The sequence below is a fragment of the Ochotona princeps genome, chromosome 13 (genome assembly GCF_030435755.1).
Source record: "Ochotona princeps isolate mOchPri1 chromosome 13, mOchPri1.hap1, whole genome shotgun sequence".
Classification (NCBI taxonomy): domain Eukaryota; kingdom Metazoa; phylum Chordata; class Mammalia; order Lagomorpha; family Ochotonidae; genus Ochotona; species Ochotona princeps.
Window position 1 is genome coordinate 30,791,547 of NC_080844.1, and position 20,498 is coordinate 30,812,044.

The 20,498-nt window shown below is 42.2% G+C and overlaps 1 protein-coding gene across 8 annotated transcripts in view; it reads right to left on the reverse strand.

Annotated features, from left to right (window-relative positions):
• Window positions 1-20,498, reverse strand: part of RUFY2 (RUN and FYVE domain containing 2) — a 52,810-nt gene that overhangs the window by 738 nt on the left and 31,574 nt on the right. For 6 of the 8 annotated variants that reach the window (XM_058671697.1, XM_004583432.4, XM_058671695.1 and 3 more), the window contains exons 12-17: window positions 19,427-19,524; window positions 16,899-17,018; window positions 9,403-9,532; window positions 8,988-9,082; window positions 7,297-7,345; window positions 71-148 (exon numbers count right to left, since the gene is read on the reverse strand). In XM_058671697.1, coding sequence (XP_058527680.1) covers window positions 71-148; window positions 7,297-7,345; window positions 8,988-9,082; window positions 9,403-9,532; window positions 16,899-17,018; window positions 19,427-19,524 — 570 coding nt within the window. Of the gene's footprint in view, window positions 1-70; window positions 149-7,296; window positions 7,346-8,987; window positions 9,083-9,402; window positions 9,533-16,898; window positions 18,652-19,426; window positions 19,525-20,498 lie in introns of those variants that run through there. The other 2 variants (XM_058671698.1, XM_058671699.1) reach the window with 2 other exon arrangements.

The window sequence follows — 20,498 nt, forward strand, 5'->3', positions numbered from 1 at the left end:
AAGGAAGGGCTATGATTAAAACAAAAACATTTCAGTACAATATTTTTGGACTTGTGTCTACCTCCCTTACCTTTCTTTTTGAAAGTGAAAATTCTTTTTCACAGAGTTTACAGTGTGTCGCTTCTTTGTCTTTCAGCCAAACCAGTCCCTAATAGGAGGGAAAGTATGAAAATTAATGTTCAGGTTGTTAACACCAAAACAACATGCGAAGATCCTTTTCTCTGAAGACATTTTAGAATAAAAAAAGAATCAATTAGTGAAATATCTAGATGAAATAGACTTCCATATTCTGAGTTGGGGATTAGCAATGCAGGTTGAGCAAAAAAAGATTGCCAGAGCTTGCCTTGACTCCATTCCAACTCTGCTTCGAGTCCAGCTTCCTGCTAATGACAAGGAAAGGCAGAAGATGGCTCCAGAGCCTCGGCCCCTGCCATCAGCGTGGGAGTCCAGGATAGAGCTAGAGTCAGCCTGGCTCACATGGCTATTGCAGGCACTAGGGAAGTGAACTAGCAGATAAAAAAAAAATCTGTCTTGGGGCCTGGTGCAGTACTAGTGACTGAAGTCCTTGCCTTGCACACGCCATAATCCAATATGGTTGCCGGTTCTAATCCTGGAAACCCGGCTTCCCATCCAGCTCCCTGCTTGTGGCCTGAGAAAGCACTCAAGGACAGCCCCAAAGCCTTGGGATCCTGCACCTGCGTGGGAAACCCGGAAGAAGCTCCTGCCTCCTGGCTTCAGATCAGCTCAGCTCTGGCCACTTCGCCACTTGGGAAGTGAATCAGCGGACAGAAAATCTGTCTCTCCTCTTCTCTGCATATCTGAGTTTTCAATAAAAAAAATAAATCTTTTAAAAAAAAAAACTGTTGGGCCCGGCAGCGTGGCCTAGCAGCTGAAGTCCTCACCTTGAAAGCCCCGGGATCCCATATGGGTGCCGGTTCTAATCCCGGCAGCTCCACTTCCCATCCAGCTCCCTGCTTGTGGCCTGGGAAAGCAGTTGAGGACGGCCCAATGCATTGGGACCCCGCACCCGAGTGGGAGACCCGGAAGAGGTTCCAGGTTCCCGGCTTCGGATTGGCGCGCATCGGCCCGTTGCGGCTCACCTGGGGAGTGAATCATTGGACGGAAGATCTTCCTCTCTGTCTCTCCTCCTCTCTGTATATCTGGCTGTAATAAAAAATGAATAAATCTTTAAAAAAAAAAAAACTGTCCCTTTCTGGGAACTAGGATACCATGTATTAACAGTGAACTGGTAAAGCTTCACTTTATTGTTCTCTATAATTGTAACATAATCCTAGTTTTATATATAATTACCTATCACTGATTATAATCTAATTATAACAGTTACGATGCCTGTGTCCCACACTGGCATTGATGCTCAGCTGCAGCAGCCGACTCCATCTGCCAGAGCAGACCCTGGTTTGGCACAGTTCCAGCTCAAGTAATTGGGTTCCTGCCACCCAGGAAACCCATGGTAGACCTGTTTCCTGGATATAAGCCCAGCCCACTAGGCATCTGGGAAGTAATCCAGTGGATGGGAGAGCTATCTGCCAGTCAAAGATAATGTTAATTTCAGGTATTTTTGTTTTCACAGTAACTAGCACCTGTTACAACACAGATAAAACAGTATTTGGTAACTAGAAGTCTAACCCTTCATAGAACTGTATTTACAGATAGAGGGAGAGACACAGATCTTCCATCTGCTGCGTCATTCCTCAGCTGACTGTAAAATGGTCTGAGCTGGACTAGGCTGGAGCAAGGAGCCAGAAACTTGATTTGGGTCACACTCAGGAGAACACAGGATTTTAATTCAGGACTCTTTTTCCACTTGTTAAAGATTTACTTGAAAGGCAGAGTTAGAGAGAGACTTCACCTGCTGATTCACACTCTCCTAAATGGCCACAATGGTGAGAGCAGGGCCAGGCACAAGCCAGGAGTTTCTCCCAGGTCTCCCATGAGGGTGCAGGTGCCCAAGCACTTGGGCCGTTTTCTGCTGCTTTCCCAGGTGCATCAGCAAGCAGCTGGATGGATTGGAGCAATCGGGACTCAAAATGCACCCATATGGGATGCTAGTGTTAAAGGCAGCATCCCCCGCCCTCTCCTTTAAATGGAACCTTAGGAATTAATTCAATCTTACTCGCTGAGCACCATGTAAAGGACTTGATGGATGTAGTTTGACTTTCTGTCCACGCTGGAGTGAAGCAGATTGGCAAGCATCATCTTAGGTTCCTAAGTAGCCTTTAACAAATTGGAGATCAGCCTTCCAAATCTCTTTTTGACAATACAACATACATTACTCTCTTCTGAGGGGAAAAAATATGCCCTTGAAGAAGGGGGTGGGGACATATAAGGCCCATAAATCATTCAGTCTGTCTGGCCCTGCAAAGACAACCATAGGTGGGACATAAAACACAATAAATCTATAGTGGGCTAATTTTTATAATTTTGTGTGACCTACAAATGATGTAAATTTCTCAATGGCCCTTGGCAAAACAAGGTTCCCCACCCTGTATAAGGTAGGGTTGATGCCTCCTCCAGTAGATCTTAGAGCTCACTCACCTTCCAGATGAGAAAACTTGGCATTTAGAGAGCTGACACTGCTTACTCAAGGAAACAGCTATTTTTAAGCAAAACTAAGACTAAAAGGGATCAAATTACTGCTTTGCAAAATAAAATGGCTATATTCTTCCTCCCCAGAATGTTAACTGCTAGGCTTACATGTTCCAGAAAGGATTTCAGAGGATTCTCTGCACCAAATCAATTGCTGTATGGGGAAAGTCCTGTAGATTCTAAATATTACTTAATGAGGATACCTAATAGCTCTTCAGTTACCAGTTTCTCTACAGTGGTGAGTCCTACCATACTTCCAATAAGCTTTTCAGGTGCCTTCCATAAAATGGGGGTCATCACAACTCTACAAGAAAGGTTTGGACATGAAACATTTAGCCAAAGTAACCCGAGAAATGGAATTTAGAACAGAGTGGTGATGGTAAAAGAACACTTTAGGAAACTACAATGAATATCTTCAGAGACAAAATACAGCATGATATTCATTTTAGAAGGAAAATGAGTAACAGACTATTATGTATTAAAAATTAGGTAGCAGGAGTTTGCTCTGAGATATAGTGAATCAGACGTACTGTGTGATACCAGCCTCCCGTAAGAATACCAGTTCAAGTCCCAGATGCTGCAGTTCCAGTTCCTTGCTAATGTGCTTGGGAAAACAGCCCAGGTCCTTGGGCCCCTAACACCCATGTACAGATCCAGATAGAGTTTCCGGTTCATGGCATGGGCCTGGCCCAAGCCTGCTCATGGTGCCCATTTGGGGAGTGAGCCAGTGGATGAAAGAGCTCTCTGTCTGTTATTCTGTCACAAATGTATGTGTCTAAAAGTCGGGGCTGGCACTGTGGTGCAGCACGTTATGCCACTACCTGCAATGCCAGCATCCACACTAGAGAACTGGTTTGAGTCCTGGCTACTCTGCTTTTGATCAGTTCTCTGTAAATACACTGAGAAAAGAGCAGAAGATGGCCCTAATGCTTGGGTCTCTGTCACCCAACTAGGAGACCCAGTAGCAGAATTTTTTAAAACCTACAGAAGAGGGCCCGGCGGCGTGGCCTAGCGGCTAAAAAGTCCTCGCCTTGAAAGCCCCGGGATCCCATATGGGCACCGGTTCTAATCCCGGCAGCTCCACTTCCCATCCAGCTCCCTGCTTGTGGCCTGGGAAAGCAGTTGAGGACGGCCCAAGGATTTGGAACCCTGCACCCGCGTGGGAGACCCGGAAGAGGTTCCGGGTTCCCGGCTTCGGATCGGCGCGCATCGGCCGTTGCAGCTCACTTGGGGAGTGAATCATCGGACGGAAGATCTTCCTCTCTGTCTCTCCTCCTCTGTGTATATCTGGCTGTAATAAAAAATGAATAAATCTTTAAAAAAAAAAAAAACCTACAGAAGCTTGTATCTAATCTAATCAAGGATTGGCATTAACTTTGAGTTCACAAGCAATAAAAGCGCTAAGGAACAAGTTAAGATTTTTAAGCAAGCAATTAAAATCCAAAATGTGAAAAACAGTTTATGAGAGCTGTCCCAGGATCTTCATGGAAGAAAAAAAAATAAATATAAACATGTAAATCCACATACCTATGTTATGAAAATGAGAAATATTTGCTAAAGACAGATGTGACTAATAACAACAACAATGATTAACAGTATAGAAAAGAGTTCCTGTAAGGAGAGTGCAATTAGGAAGCCCATGAGGGACTTCTAACAGTGCTCATGCTCCAATGTAGGCTAAACAGAGGATATGCAAGGTTTCTTTCAGGGTTATGCTTTGTTTATCTGAAAGGCCGAATTACACAGAAGGATCACTGGATCACGATCCAAATGATCACCACAGCTGGGACTGGGCCAGGCCAAAGCCACGAACTTGTAACTCCATCTGGGTCTCCAACATGAGTACAGGGCCCAAGGTCTTGGGACATCTGTTATTTTTCCAGAAGTTGGGTAGGAACTGGGACTTGAACTGGCACATATATAGGATGCTGGTGCTGTTGGCAGTAGCTTAACATGCTAGCCACAACGCAGGTCTCTGTTCTATTTCAATTTAACATTTATTTTAACAAACAGCAGCAGAGAGAGGAAAGGAGATCTTCCATAAGCATGTTCTCTCCCCCAAATGCCTGAAACAGCCAGGGCTTAGCCAGGCGGGAGCCAGATGCCAGGAATTTATCCTGGTCTCACACAGGAGTGGCAGAGTTCTAAATACTTAGACCATCATCTGCTGCCTTCCCAGGCACATTAGCAGAAAGCTGGATCGGACAGAGAAGCCAGGACTGGAACTGGTACTCCAATATGGGATACCAGCATTGCAAAGATGTAGCTTAACCCACATCATATGTCAGCCCCTACAAGTGTTTTTAAGTTGTACTGCATGTGTACCCTTCTGTATACATGATACATTTGACAATGAAAAAGCTTCGGAAAGTTTAAATAATACTGGTTTGGGCAAACATGTCTACCCACCCAGAAGTCTCTGTTTTATGTTTTGAATAGAATTTGGCTCCCTAAACTCTTACAAACATTTACACCTCAAAGTCTTCTATTAATGGGTAAAGAATGAATGGCTGATAAAGTAACAGTGAAGGTATAGCTCAGCCTTTTGCAGGATATCTGAAGGCAGAACCTTTAGGAAGTGATCAGATTGGGTTAGGTTGCTAGGGTACAGCCCTATAATCAAGCCATGGTGGCATAAAGAACCACAGAGAGGGTACACACAGGCAGTGTGCTACCTGTACTGGCTTGCTGGCTCATTTTAGTATCAGCATCCTGCCAACTTCTGGGCCCACCAGATGCCTGAATTGTGGGGCTGCCCTATCTTGGACTGTTGGTCTCCAAACCTCCCTTCATCTCAGGTGTCTCTGTTGTAGTAATGAGAAGCTGAAAAATACAGTGTGAGAGCAGAACATTCAGATGTGCAAATTCTTAAGATCCTTATCTACATTCACCATTTTCCAAGAAACTGGTAAAATGATATTTTGCCTAAAACAGTAGAATAAACCAAAAAACAAGTTAAGGGGTTCAGGCAACAGGAGTTTCCCATGTAAGGAAAAGATAATGAGAATTCCAAGAATAGAAGTAAAAGGAAACATAAAAACAGGAGGGACCAGAGCAGATATGAGTAGAACAGAGAACTCCATGAAGATTAACTCCAAGAAAACAGCGAACTAGCCAATTACCTGACACACTTTATCAAGTGATAAATTTTAACAAAAAGTATTTTGTTGTTTGGAAGGTATGCGAATACTCAGATATTTGACCACAATGAAATAAAATTTTCAAAGGAAAAGGAGGCAGTTATTAACAGCGAAAGAAATAAAAAGAATTTCAAGTAACAAAATAGCAATTTGTAGCATTTGGCCCAGCAAGAATCAGCATTTACATAGTCATAATAAGTGAATTACACACACACACATTTACTTAATTTTACTGGGAGAACAGGGAAGAAAAAAAACAAGATCAACAAAACTCGACAGGTTTAAGTTTAATCAAGAGCAGATAAGCAGAGAAATGGCGTAAGACAAGGGGAGCAAAAAATAAAAGATTGCTACTGTAATTTGGAGAGTAGAGCAGTTAAGTCCTTTGAATACTATTTTCTAAAATACCTGTAAGTGACAATGACTGAAAAATGAAGGAGGGAAGCCAGTGTTGTGGTAACGCTGGTAACGCTGGTTAACCTGCCTCCTGCAACACCGGCATCCTGTATGAGTGAGTCAGGTGCTCCACTTACCATGCAGTTCCCTGTTAATGCACCTGGGAGAAGATGGTCCCAGTGCTTGGGCCCCTGCTACCCATGTGAGAGAGCCAGCTGCGATTCCTGGACTCTGGGTCCAGCCCAGCCCAGCCTCGCCTCAACCATTGCAACAATTTGGGGAGAGTGAACCACTGAGTAGAAGAGCTCTTCCCTCTTTTGTCTCCAACTTGCCTTTCAATTAAATAAATGAATCTTTAAAAAATAAGTCTGTCAAGCTGTGGGGTAGGACACTATTTTCTTCAATGTCGTAAAAGGGATTCTTGCAAGACACATTCATCACACTGTATACTAGAAACTATACCAATCACTTTCAAACAGACTACCACACCTGATTTTCAGAGAAACTCCACACAGGGTGGCACTTCCATCTCAGAAGAGCTAACAGATTCAGTGAGGGGATGTGACTTCCCGAACTAACAGCCTGGCATACGAACTCAAGGCCTCTTCAGAGATCATTTATTTCATTCACTCTATCATGTCACACTTCATAGGGAATAAGAAAAAACTATTTCTATGGCATTCTAACAGGAAATTTATTAAAAATATGACTCTTGAGGTCCAAGAAAGAGAAGGGTTCCCATCACACAGATCTCCATTCCTTTGCTTCAATGACAACATGTTTCTAGGGGCCAGCACCATGGTTCAACTGCCTCCTCCAGCACCACATACGGGCACCATTCAGGTCCTGCCTGTTCTACATGCAGTCCCTGCTTATACCCTAGGAAGGCAGTCCTAAGGACTGCCCAAGTCCTTAGGACTCTGCACCCACACGGAGACTTAAAGAAGCTCCTGGCTCCTGGCTTAGGACTGGCTCAGTTCTGTCCATCATGGTCACTTAGGGAGTCAACCAGCGGACAGAAGACCCTCCTCTCTGTCCTTCTCCCTGAAATCTGCCTTTCAAATAAAAATAAATCTATTAAAAAACATATATTTCTATAGGATCTTCCCATGTATCCATATTTTTCTACTGAAAGGAAACATTTTATACTCACCTGTAATGCTTTGTTGGCTTCTTTTATGTCTTCTATTTTGAGTTTTGATCTAAAAAGATTACAAATAGGCCCAAATTTCAGCACACATATTTAAACAAAACACCTCTTTAAACATTAGAAACTATTAGTTTATGATCATAAAAAAATCATAAAATTGTTTATGATCCTAATGATCTTTTATGGCCAGTGGAATATTTCATATCTTCCTATATTTCCTAAATGTCTAAGCAAAAACGTATCTGACTTAAAACGTGCTTCCTTAAAGAAAGAAGTATTGGCAGTTTCACGTCATCATGCCAAAAAATTGACTACATTTACTATGTGGTAAACACTGACAGACCCTTTGCTTGCATGCCCTCAGCCCTAAATCTTCACAGAAATCTAGTAAAAACGAATACAGACCAAATGATATTAAATCATCTGTAGGAGCTCATAAAAGTGGGCCCGGCGCAATGGCCTAGTGGCTAAAGTCCTTGCCTTGAACACCCTGGGATCCCATATGGGCGCCGGTTCTAATCCCAGAAGCTCCACTTCCCATCCAGCTCCCTGCTTGTGGCCTGGGAAAGCAGTTGAGGACAGCCCAAAGCTTTGGGACCCTGCACCCGCGTGGGAGACCCGGCTTCGGATCGGCATGCACCCGCCCGTTGCGGCTCACTTGGGGAGTGAAACATCGGATGGAAGATCTTCCTCTCTGTCTCTCCTCCTCTCTGTATATCCGGCTTTCCAATAATAATAATAATAAAAAAAAAGTGGAAATTGAGGAAGTCAGGACTCACGCTCTGCTCTGTGTAAACTCAGAATGTACACACTAACCATTTACGCTCATTATTTCTCCAGCAAGTACATAGCAGGGGCTAAAGGAGAAAATGTTGTGGAAGACTTAACTGTGATACTTTCCTGCCTTCAGAAAATATATATGTGAAAGTGGATGCAGATTTTAACTGGCAATATTTAATTTGTTTAGTAATACATTCAATTCTAAATTAAATCTTCACAAGTTTACCCCAGAGGCCTGGCAAAATATTCAGTCAAGATAAAAAGATGGAGCCAACCCAAAGCACAATTAGAGGGTTGAGGAAAATCAGCCATGAGGGCTCAGCTAGCTAATCGTCCACCTGAAGTGCCAGGAGCCCATATGGGCGCCGGTTCTAATCCCAGCAGCCCCACTTCCCATCCAGCTCCCTGCTTGTGGCCTGGGAAAGCAGTCGAGGATGGCCCAAAGCCTTGGGACCCAGTAAGCATGTGCGAGACTTGAAGGAAGTTACTGGCTTCCATATCAGCTCGGCTCAGGCCTTTGAAACTGCTTGGGGAGTGATTCATCGGGCAGAAGATTTTCCTCTCTGTCTCTTCTACTCTCTTTATATCTGCCTTTCCAGTAAAAATAAAACAAAATAAAAATATGTATTTAAAAAAATTCAGCACCTGTTGTTTCGGTAAAACATACTAAGTGAACTCTTGGATTATCTGCCCTGGAAGAAATATGATTCTGTACTCTCACCTGCTGGAAAACATTCACAGCTAAAATGCAGCAAAACTTTCAATAGAATCTCTCCAGTCTAGTAATTTTTAAAGTTTTTTGTGTTTTGTCTTTCATTCCTGTACCTAAACTTCTCTGCCTCACTGGTTCGGTAACACACATGTCCTCTATCAACATCAAGGACCACTCAGACAAAGGAAAGAAGTGCATTTACTCGCTGAGCTTGCTGCCAAGTTCTTGAAGAGCTTGCTCTTGTTCATGATAGATTTTTCTCAATTGCTGGTTTTCATCCTGGAGGTTGAGGAACTCCTTCAAAACAATAAATGACACACACACAAAAAGTAATCAGAAAACAAGAAGAAACTATACGTGTGTGTGTGTGAGAGAGAGAGAGAGAGAGAAAGATTAATTAGCAAAATCTCTTAGCTTTTAATGAAAACTGAAATTATATGTCCAAAGCTCTTTCCTAGTGTTCCAACTATTGCCCACTCAATTCATCTCTTCATTTATCTATCTTGAAAATGACCTGCTGTCCTGTTTTTCTTGACATAAATGTAAATTATGATTCATCTTTTGAAATAAGTTGACATGTGTTAAGATACAAACTTTCAAGTTTTACCACTATTTACTTTTTTAAGACCAGTCATGTGTTGGGTCTCATTTCTGAGATGAGATAAGGCCTCTTTCTCCTTCTGAAGATCTTCCTGCAAAGTCTGCTTCCACTCCTTCTCAATCTTCAGATCCGTTTCCAGCTGTACCCTTAAAGCACAAAATAATGAACAAAAGTTCAAGCGCTTTTTATCTTTTTATCACACAAGGATTGTATGTGTATCTTAATAGCAATAACTTTCTAATTCCATTTTTTAAAAAAGAAGCTTTTTTACTGAGTTGAAAGCAGAATGAAAGAAACAGAGAGAAAAACAAAGAGAGAGAATCTTTCTTCTGTTGCTGGTTTACTTCGCAAATGACTGTAACAGGCTAGAAAGAAACTAGGAACTCCATCTGGTTCTCCCCGTTGGTGGCAGGGGCCCAAACATTCAGGCCATCAGATGCTGCCTCCCAGGAGCCTCAGTAGGGAGCTGGATCAGAAGCAGAAGAGCCAGTGTTCAAACTGATGTGCCAACATGGGATGCTGGAGCCAGTATTCAAACTGATGTGCCAACATGGGATGCTGGAGTCACAGCTAGCAGCTGAATTTGCCGCACACACCAGCTCTCATGTTTGTCCCTCTTATATTTCTTAATACAATTTCTCTTTTTTTTAAAAAAATTTTGATATAAAAGGTGCAAAGACAGAGGAGACCTCCCTTCAGCTGGTTCACTCCCCAAATGCCCATATAAGCTGGAGTTAGGCCAGGAGCTGGAAACCCCATCAGGATATCCCAGAGGGGTGGCAGAAACCCAGTCCTCCAGCCATCATGTGCTGCCTCCTGGTGAGTGCATTAGCAAGTAGGAATATGGCAGGACGTGACTCCAGGCACTCGGGAATGGGAATGTCACTAGTGGTAGATCTTAGTCACTACACCAAAGCCTACCTATCCTACATATTTGTTAGTGAACAAGCTCAACAAAATTTTCTGATCACAAAATGTCAGTTCATATGCTGCCCAGAAGAAAAAAAAATCTGCTAAATAATTATTTCTTAATTCTACATATAAAGGCTGTATAAATACACTATGCTGTAATGTATTATAAAAATTGGTCACACCTTGGGAACAGAACTAACAAAGGAAATGAGGGCTTTTAATTACATTTCTATGCCATGTGAAAAATTCTATGACATTATTAATTAAAAATTAATGAAACATGTCATTCTGATAAGAATTATAGCAATTACAAAATCAATTGAACATAATCAGCCTTGGTGCAAAGTATTAATTTGGAGATCAGTGATGGAAACTAAACATAGGAATGATTAAGACCAAGCAGTCACTGGGGGGAAAAATCATCACAGCTTGGGATGCCAGTTCTCATCTGAGGCACATCCACTGTGAAAATAGGCTCTGCGGCATGGCGGCGTGGCCTAGTGGCTAAAGTCCTTGCCTTGAATGCACCGGGATCATATATGAGCGCCAGTTCTAATCCTGACAGCCCTCCTTCCTATCCAGCTCCCTGCTTGTGGCCTGGGAAAGCAGTCGAGGATGGCCCTAAGCCTTGGGACCCTGCACCCGTGTGGGAGACCCAAAAGAAGCTCCTGGCTCCTGGCTTCGGAACGGCACAATCGGTTGTTGCAGTCACTTGGGGAGTGAATCATTGGACGGAAGATCTTCCTCTCTATCACTCCTCTCTGTATATCTGACTTTGAAAATAGGCTCTGTCTGGTAGGACAAAAGGAATCAAATGCTTACATTTCTGATAAGAAAACTTCCATAATTAAGTACAAGACATAAAAATATATTGCTTTGAATGCTTTATATGCTATCTGCAATAGTATTTCCTGAAACATTGAACATCCCACAGTACTATTTTAACATTTTTTGGTTAGCATTTTCTTTCGACCGTTTCCTCGCAGTACACATTTTCATCTGCAATGACATTTTCTCTGATAGGACAGATTGATGATAAGCACTATTTCACTACATATTTAAAAGGAATAGAGAGAGAAGTATATGCTTCTAATACTGAAGAGCCTGCATACAATACTTTGGCTACAGTACATTAATAAACATATTGGGTGGCCCTACCAACCAGAATAAGCAAAGGAGAAATTTACAGTTACATAAATATGTAGGCAAAATACATGTTCAATAGCAAATGCAGAAACAAAGAAAAAACGGGGAAATATAGCTAAATAAAAAAGATTGAATTCTTGGGCCTGGAATGGTAGCCTAGCAGCTAAAGTCCTCACCCTTCCATGCTCCAGGACTCCATGTGGGTGCCAGTTCATTTTCCGGCTGCCCCGTTTCCCATCCAGCTCCCTACCTTTGGCGTGGGAGAGCAGTCAAGGACAGCCCAAACCCTTGGGACCCTGCACCCACATGTGAGACCCAGAAGAGGCTCTGGGCTCCTGGCTTCGGATCAGCTCAGCTCTGGCCATTGTGGCCATTTGAGGAGTAAATCAGTAGATGGAAGATCTTTCTCTTTGTTTCTCCCTCTCTCTGTAAATCTGACTTTCCAATAAAAATAAATACATCCTAAAGCAATTAAATTATTAAAAAAAAAAAACGCTAGAAATAAAATTTTACAGCAAGCAGGGCAGGCATTCGGCCAAGCAGCTGAGCTGCTGATTGCAGCTCACAGCAGAGGGCCTGATCCCACAGCAGAGGGCCTGATCCCACAGCAGAGGGTCTGATCCCACGCCTGGTTCTTGTTCCAGACTTCAGCTTCTGGCTCATGTGAAGCCGGGGGAGGAGGGAACAGCCCAAGCAGCCAGGCCTCACCTGCGTTAAGAGGCTTATCTTGGGTCCCTGGTTTCCAGCTTTGGCTGTCTGACCACTGCGGGCATCCAGGGAATGAGCCAGTGGGTTTGAGTATCGTTTGCTCATTTTGTCCAATCTGCTTCTTGATTTTTCCAAATAAGCAATAAATTTATAAATAATTTCCATAAATGTGAAAGACTTGGGCACAGGACTGTGGCACAGCAAGTCAGGTCGCTGCCTACAGCGTTGGCATCCTATCACCACAGTATCAAGGCCCAGCTCAATTTTTTTTTTGAGATTCATTTTTATTATAATTTTTTAATTGGAAAATCAGATATACAGAGAGGAGGCGAGACAGAGACAGGAAGATCTTCCATCTGCTGATTCACTTCCAAGTGGCCGCAATGGATAGAGCTCAACCAATCTGAAGCCAGGAGCCAGGAGCTTCTTCCGTGTCTCTCACAAGGATGCAGGGTCCAAACGCTTTGGGCCACCCTCAACAGCTTTCCCAGGCCACAGGCAGGGAGCTGGATGGGAAGCAGAGCAGCCAGGATACGAACCAGGGCCCATATGGGATCCCAACACATGCAAGGTAAGGACTTTAGCCGCTAGGCTACTGCACCAGGCCCCACTTTTTGAGATTTATTTTTTTATTGGAAAGTCAGATATACAGAGAGAAGAGGAGAGACAGAGAGGAAGATCAATTTTTAAAAAAGATTGATTTATTTTTATTGGAAAGGCAGACTTAGAGAGAAAAGGAGAGACAGAGGTAAACATCTTGTATCCACTGTTTCACTACACAAGCTGAACCAATCCAGAGCCAGGAGCCTTCTTCCTGGTCTCCCACATGAGTGCAGGATCCTAAGGCTTTGGCTCATCAGTTATTCCTTTCCCAGGCCACAAGCAGAGAGTTGGATGGGATGTGGAGCAGCTGGAACAAAAACAAGTGTCCATATGACTTCCTAGAGCATGCAAGGCAAAGATTTTAGCCACTGAGCCATTGTACCAGGACTCCAGCTCAACTTCTGATCAAACTCTTCGTTATTGCTCCTGGGAGAGCAGCAGAAGCTGACACAGGTATCTGGGACCCCGCCGCCCACTTGGGAGCCATGGGTGGGGTTTCAGATTCCTGGCTTCTTCCTCACCCAGTACTGGCTATCGTGGCCATCTGAAGAGTGAACCAGCAAATGAAAGATCTCGCTCTCCCTCTCTGTAACTGTGCAACTACTCACAAAATACAATCAATCTTAAAAAACTGTGAAACACAGGCTGGTGTCATGCCACAACAGGCTAATCATCCATGTGTAAGCATTGCCATCCTATATGGGTACTGGTTGGTGTCCCAGTTGCTCCATTTCTGATCTAGTGCCCCACTAATAGTCTGGGAAAGCAAAAGAAGGTGATGAGTCCTTGCAATCCTGCACCCATGTGGGAGACCCAAAAGAAGCTCCTGGCTACAGACTGGCTGAGTCAGCTGAAGCTGATTCCTGGGCCCAGTGCAGTGGCGCAGCAAGTTAACTCTCTGCGTGCATCCCCTGTGGGTGCTGGTTTGTGTCCTGGCTGCTCTGTTTCTGATTCAGCTCTCTGCCTGTGGCCTGGGAAAGCAGCAGAGTATGGTCCAAGTGCTCAGGCTTTTGCACCCACATGGTAGACTTAGAAGAAGCTCCTGGCTTTGGATTAGCTCAGTTCTGGCTGTTTTGGCCATTTGGAGAGTAAACCAATGAATGCAAGACCTGCTTCTCTGTCACTGCTTCTCTCTCTCTTTTTTAGATAAATCTGCCTTTCAAATAAAAATAATAAATCTTAAAAAGAAAAGCTGATCACTGCAAAAAATACACAGAAAAAGTTACAACTATATAATCAAGATATGAAAACTCAAACAATAAGGTGCAATTTTCTAGGCTAAAGGGTTACTGTAAGTTAACCGTGACAAGATGGTATAGGCCTATGTTAATGGATATGATACAGTGTCCATGATGTAGCAAATAAAAATACAAGATACTAAGGAATGTGCAACATGATCATATTTCTAACAAAAATACAAAAATAATTGCATATACCAAAAAAATTCTCAAATTGGTTAGTTTTCGCTTTTCCCTACTTTTCATATTTTCTGAAGTTTTCACCCACAGCATGTCATCTTTTCATAACTAATACAGTTAGTTCCATTTTAGGAGAAAAATGGAATTTGCTTTTCTCTGACCAAGTCCCAGCTGCCCATTTATATGCGTACAGTTCCAAGTTCTGAGAATTCCTCTGCTCTCTGGACTGATAGTTCATATTCTACCAACCTGGCACCAACTGAGGTGGGTTGGTTTTAGCATCACTGGAGGCAAACCTCTCTCTGCAGCTACACTCAAGTTCTGCTCAGTAGAGCAGGGCAGGCAGAGGTCCCTCAAGGAGCCTGGGGGCATGCACATTTGGGCAGGGATTAAAAAAATAACGGCATCGCTTTTGTCAAACATTCGAAAGGAAACTCAGTAAGAGAGTAAAAATGATTTGGGGCTGGCACCATGGCTCAACAGGCAAATTCTCTACCCTGTGGTGCCAGCATCATATATGGTTGCTGGTTTGTGTCCCAGCTGCTCTGTTTCCCATCTGGCTCCTGGTTTATAGCCTGGAAAAACAGCGGGGGATGGCCCAAGTCCTTGGGACCTACAAACTCCTGATTCCTGGCTTCAGATCAGCTTAGCTCTGGCTGATGTGGTTACTTGGGGAGTGAGCCAGTGGACTAAAGACGACCTTTCCCAGGCTCACCTCTCCTATAAATCTTTGAAATACACACAAATAAATCTTGAGAGATAGAAAGAAAAACTGTTTCAAGACAACATTCTACTGAATGGTAATGTGTCTTGTCTTGCTTTTCCTGGGTTTCGTTTGACAGGGCACAGGTTCGGACACAACAGAGCTGGAGTACCCTCAACAAACTGGATTTACATGTTCCTGGGATGTTGCTTGACCAAGGTAGCCCTGAAAGCACTGGCTATCCTTTTCTGAAAGTGCTTAACATTAAGAGGAAATTCTTGATTGTGAGGTGTTTTTGTTTTTGGAGGGTGGGCTTTAGTTTCTTTTTTTGTTTGTATTTTAAAATTTATCTTATTTTTTTTTTTAATTGGAAAGGCAGCTTTAAGAGAGGAGATAAAGAGAGAAAAATCTCTCCACTGAATTCATTCCCCAAGTGACCACAACAGCCAGAGCTGAGCTGCTCTGAAGCCAGTAGCCAGGAGCTTCTTCCATGGGTACAGGGTCCCAAGGCTTTGTGCTGTCCTCAACTGCTTCCCCAGGTCACAAGCAGGAAGCTGGATGGGAAGTGGAGCAGCTGGGACGGGAACTGGTGCCCATATGGGATCCCAAGGTACACAAGGTGAGGATTTAGCCACTGAGTCTTGGCTTTAGTTTCACAACGTATAAATGGCTCTTGATGGACTCAACTTCGGCTGTTGCGGCCACTTGGGGGAAATAAACCAGCAGATGGAAGATCTTTTTCTCCGTCTCTTTTCTCTGTAGATGTGCCTTTCCAATAAAAACAGATAACTTTAAAAAAAAAAGTGAACTGATTGTCAATTTCTCTGACGCTCTTTAACTCTTTCAAGTAAATAAACAGACATGAAGAAGAAGGCTCCCGTGACAGCTGCATTAGTCCTCCAGGAACTCCCCTGAGCATATGTTCCTTAACTCTTTGTTTCATGTACATATAGATATATACACATGCATTTTAACTTTATTTTCAAAAACGGATATTACAGCAGTGTGCATTTGATGTAGCAGTTAAAATGCTGCATGGGACATCCACATCTCATATTGGAGTGCCTGGGATCAAGTCCGGGCTCTCCTCTCCAGCTTCCTGTTACAGTGTACCGGGGGAGGAAAGGGGTGAGGACTCTAGTATTTAGGCCCCTGTACTGAGTTCCCAGCTCCTCCACTGTGGTGAGTATTTGGGTAGTGAACCAGTAGAGGAAAAAATCTCTCCCTCTCCACCTTTCATATAAAAGGAAAATTTATTTTTTAAAAATTGAATAACTGGTATCCTGTCTGCAGCATACCTTTTTTTCAACTCAATGACATAATAGGTTTCTTATCTGAAATGCTTGGGATTATTTTTTTTTTCAGAATCTGGAATATTTACATATACATAATAAGATATTTTGGGATTAGAACAGGAAATTCATTTATGTTTAGCACAATACCTTATACCCATATCCTGAAAGTGAGTGTACACAATATGCTTAGTGCACCTGCGTTTTGACTGTCACCTATCTCATGATGTCATGTTAATATCACAAAGTCATAAATTTCAGAATGTTCTGGATTTTCAGTTTAGCGATGTTAGGCCTGTCCTGCTGACATCCTTCCTAACTGGAGATGGATACAGTTATATACATCCATCATTAAGTACTAATTATAATGTTCTCAAAAACAGTTTATTATTTGATAACATAAGTTGATTGGAGTTACAAAAGCCTACAATGCTCTATATTGAGAGTAGAGCCATGATAATGTTAACAGCAGAAAGAACGCTCAGAACAGGAAAACCACAAGATAGTTGAAATTGTTCCATGAACAGTTAAAGGAACAAAAATGTGTAAGCACAACCATATTTTCTAGTTTTTTTCTTTTTTAAAAAGAGCAATGCAATTAATGAATGAAAATATTAATATTCTACCATTGTGTGCCTCCCCATAACACACACACACACACACACACTGAAGGATGTAGGCGGAGAATTGGGCTAATTCAAGTACTTAGTTTCAGGAAAGTAATACTCACAGCTGTTTCTCCTTTTGGGAGATTTGTTTCTGCAGACTGTCGGATTTACTCAGACATTCTTGTAGGTATTTCTCATCTTGCTCTTCGGCTTCCATTTTCGCCTTCTCTGTTTGCTGCAATCTGGTGTAATTCAAATCAACTTTGGGTAAAACTGAGGCTAGAACTAGGGTGTAAAAGGGTGAAGAAGACAAATAAAAGAAAAATGGGGAAATAGAAACATTTCTAAATGAAAACAAAGTTTGGGGGAAAACTCACAAACTCAAACGTGAAAGAGCCACACAATGTCTAGAAACTGTTTTGTGATTTTTTTCCAACATAACACATATAATATGCCCAAAATACTATCTTCAAATTTGGTTTATTTCTCTTTTATAATTAACAATGGAAAAGTAATACAGCCTTTACCACTTAGGTAGAGCATAATGAAATCAAATTTCCAAGTAAGTTATGGCCTTTATACAAAACCATGAAAATCAAAGTCCTGATGTCTATGCTAGGTGGAGAAGCCACACTGTCGTGCTGTGCTGGGATGTGTCTGCCAGGAATCAAGTGTGCTACAAGGCCAAGAGCAAAGACCTGCAATGACTCTGATGATGGCTGAGTCCCTCCTACAGGATCTTTGTGCATTTACTAAACTAAGTCAAAGCTGTGCGACAACTGTGGGTGTGGACACAAGTGCTTTTTATTAGAGTCAAAAATCAATGTAGCACTAGTTGGCGTCATTCTCTAGAGAGTGTTCTTGTTCCTCCAACTATTAAAAACCAACTAAAATGTAATTTTCATTCTTACTAATTTTATTTGTAAGCTATTGCTTCTCTCTGTGCCTAGTTGTACTTCCTGCCTCCTTAGGCCATCTAGGAGTTATTAACTTCCACATTTTTATAAGAAAATATCTCCAAAGATTCAAGGACATTAACTCCTTTCTGGGAATCACAAATTTCTGCTCAACAAAAACAAAACAAAATAAGAAAAAAAACTGGCCACTTTCTTCCATACCAATAAGGCAGTTCTCACACGTTTTAGGAACAGAAATGCTGTTTCTAAAAAAAACGGAAGAGTAGCTTTTCAATTATCTCTTAGTTAAAATTTACATTTAAATGTCAGGGTGGTGGAGATGCTTTTCTTTAAAGTTAGAAGAATGCAGAATAAAGTCAGGGTGAGGTAGGCCTTGGAGTTGTGCTATCAGAGAGAGGGCAGAGAGGGACCAGCCATGCCGCTAAAGCACAGGAAGGTGGCCAGTGGGTTATGCACAAAGCAGCAAGGGAGTCCTGAGGCCAGGAGTGGGCCAATGGGGAAAACAAAAATCCGTGCCAACACGTTATGAAACTAAAAGTTAACTGATTTTTAAACAATGTTTATGTTTTAATTCAAAAATTTGCTAGAAAGATAAAACTGCATTTGAAAATGCTGACCCCTTCTCCCGCCCAAAAGGGTCAGTACTCCAATCAGCCCTTGTGCACACGGTTGGAGGAGTGTATTTTTGGAAAACCAAGTGCACCCACTCTGCTGGACGACACCACAGCAGCCAACTGAGACAGCACAGGGCTCTTGATACTGTTTGACTTAATAGCATACATTTTTTTTTTCTATTAAATATATTTTAAAACTGTTGATTCTCTTTTAGTTTGGTTAAATAATTGGTTTTCAGAAAGAGATATCTTTGACCAGCTTGTACTGGTCCTGGGTGTCACTGCTGGCACATTTCACCAATGACATTGCAATTGTCCTAGTTTGAGTTAACAAGTCACTGTCACTTCATAATGGAATGGACAGAAATCAAAGACAGAAAAAGGTAATAAGGATGTCCAAAATGTAAAAATGGGGATAAAGAAAAACAGAAAAGAAAAAAAAAGAAGAAAGAGGATGTCAATAAAAGAATATTCATGTCCATAAAGCATTAATAATTATGTTTTTCATAAGTAGATTCAAAGAAAGCAATGATAAGACATATGTTGACACCAACATGACAGGGCAATGGAAATACATTACATTTTCCAACAATAAAAGTGAAAAATGCTAATATAAACCAATTCAATTTAAACAAAATTGTATCTTGGGTTCCACTGAGGGTCTGAGCTCAAAAAAACAAAACAAAACAAAACAAAACAAAAAAGCAAAAAAATAAACTATCAATTTGGAATGCTTGACCTCAGATAAGGAGATGGTGAATGGCAAATATGACAATTAATGTGCATGGAAATCAATTAGGGATAATCCCATCATGGATTTTGTTCATTTTTTAGCTTTTTCAAGGTTTTTGGCTTGTGTATTTGTTTTATACAGTAGGTTGCACCACATAAAACTGCTGATGTTAGGCCTTTTCTAAAAAAAAAATGGTGACTTCCAATCAACCAGCAACTTGATTCCATGCAACAATCAAAACAAAAGGCAAACTCCTGCTGGGCTTCAACAGAAAACATGTTCTAATTTATATTTTCCCACTGGCTTCTGTGGCAGGTGTCAGAGCCAAACAAACAAAAAAGAGGAAGAAGGGAGGAAAAAAGAAACTAAGATTGGAAGTGCTGTACCTCTGTTCCAGCTGCCTCATGGCTGCAGTGATTTTATTGTTTTTTTCTTCTAGTCGGGCAATAATTTCATTTTTTTCTTTCAATCCATCTTCAGAGCCCTATTTATAAAAGTATAAGAATATGGTGGTTTTCATTTTAATACTTTTATTTTACCGGGAAGGGAAGGGAAAGGGAGGGAAAGGGAAAAGCTTATCGCTTGCTCATTTCTCAGGACATAAACAGGAAAATGGATGGAAAGTGAAGCAACTGGAACACAAACCAGTGACAACATTACCTGCTTTGCCACAACGCTACACACTCATTATATTTTGAGAGACAGAACACTCCCATTCACCGTTCACTTCCCAAGCGCTCCCAGTGGCTGAGAGTGGACTACGGCTAGAAGTCAGGAACCCAAACTGGGTCTCCCATGCGGGCAGCAGTAACCCAATTACTCACTGCCCTCACTGCTTCCTCCCAAGATCTGTAACAGCAGGAAGCCAGGGTGGGACACGGGTACCTTTACCAATGTCCTAATCATTTGGCTGAAGACCTGCTCATTTTTTTTTAAGATTTATTTTATTTTTATGGAAAGTCAGATATACAAAGGAGGAGAGACACAGAAGACCTTACGACTGCTGATTCACTCTCCAAGCGGCCACAACGACCAGAGCTATGCCAATCCGAAGCCAGAAGCCCGAAAATTCTTCCAGGTCTCCCACGCAGATGCAGGATCCCAAGGCTTTTTGCCATCCTTGACTGCTTTCCCAGGCCACAAGCAAGGAGCTGGATGGGAAGCTAGGTGGTAGGGATATGAACCAGTGCCCATATGGGATTCCAGCACATGCAAGGTGAAGACTTTAGCCGCTAGGCTACTGTGCTGGACACAGACCTTTTCAATTTTAATTTTTTAAATGATTTATTTATTTGAAAAGACACAGAGAGAGAGGGAGAGACTAAGGGAGATCTTGTAATTACTGGTTCACACTACCCAAATGGCTGCAACGACTAGGGCTGGACCAGGCCAAAGCCTGGAGCCGGGAGTCTCTGGGTCTCCCATGTGAGTGCAGGGGTTCAAGCATTTGGGGCATCT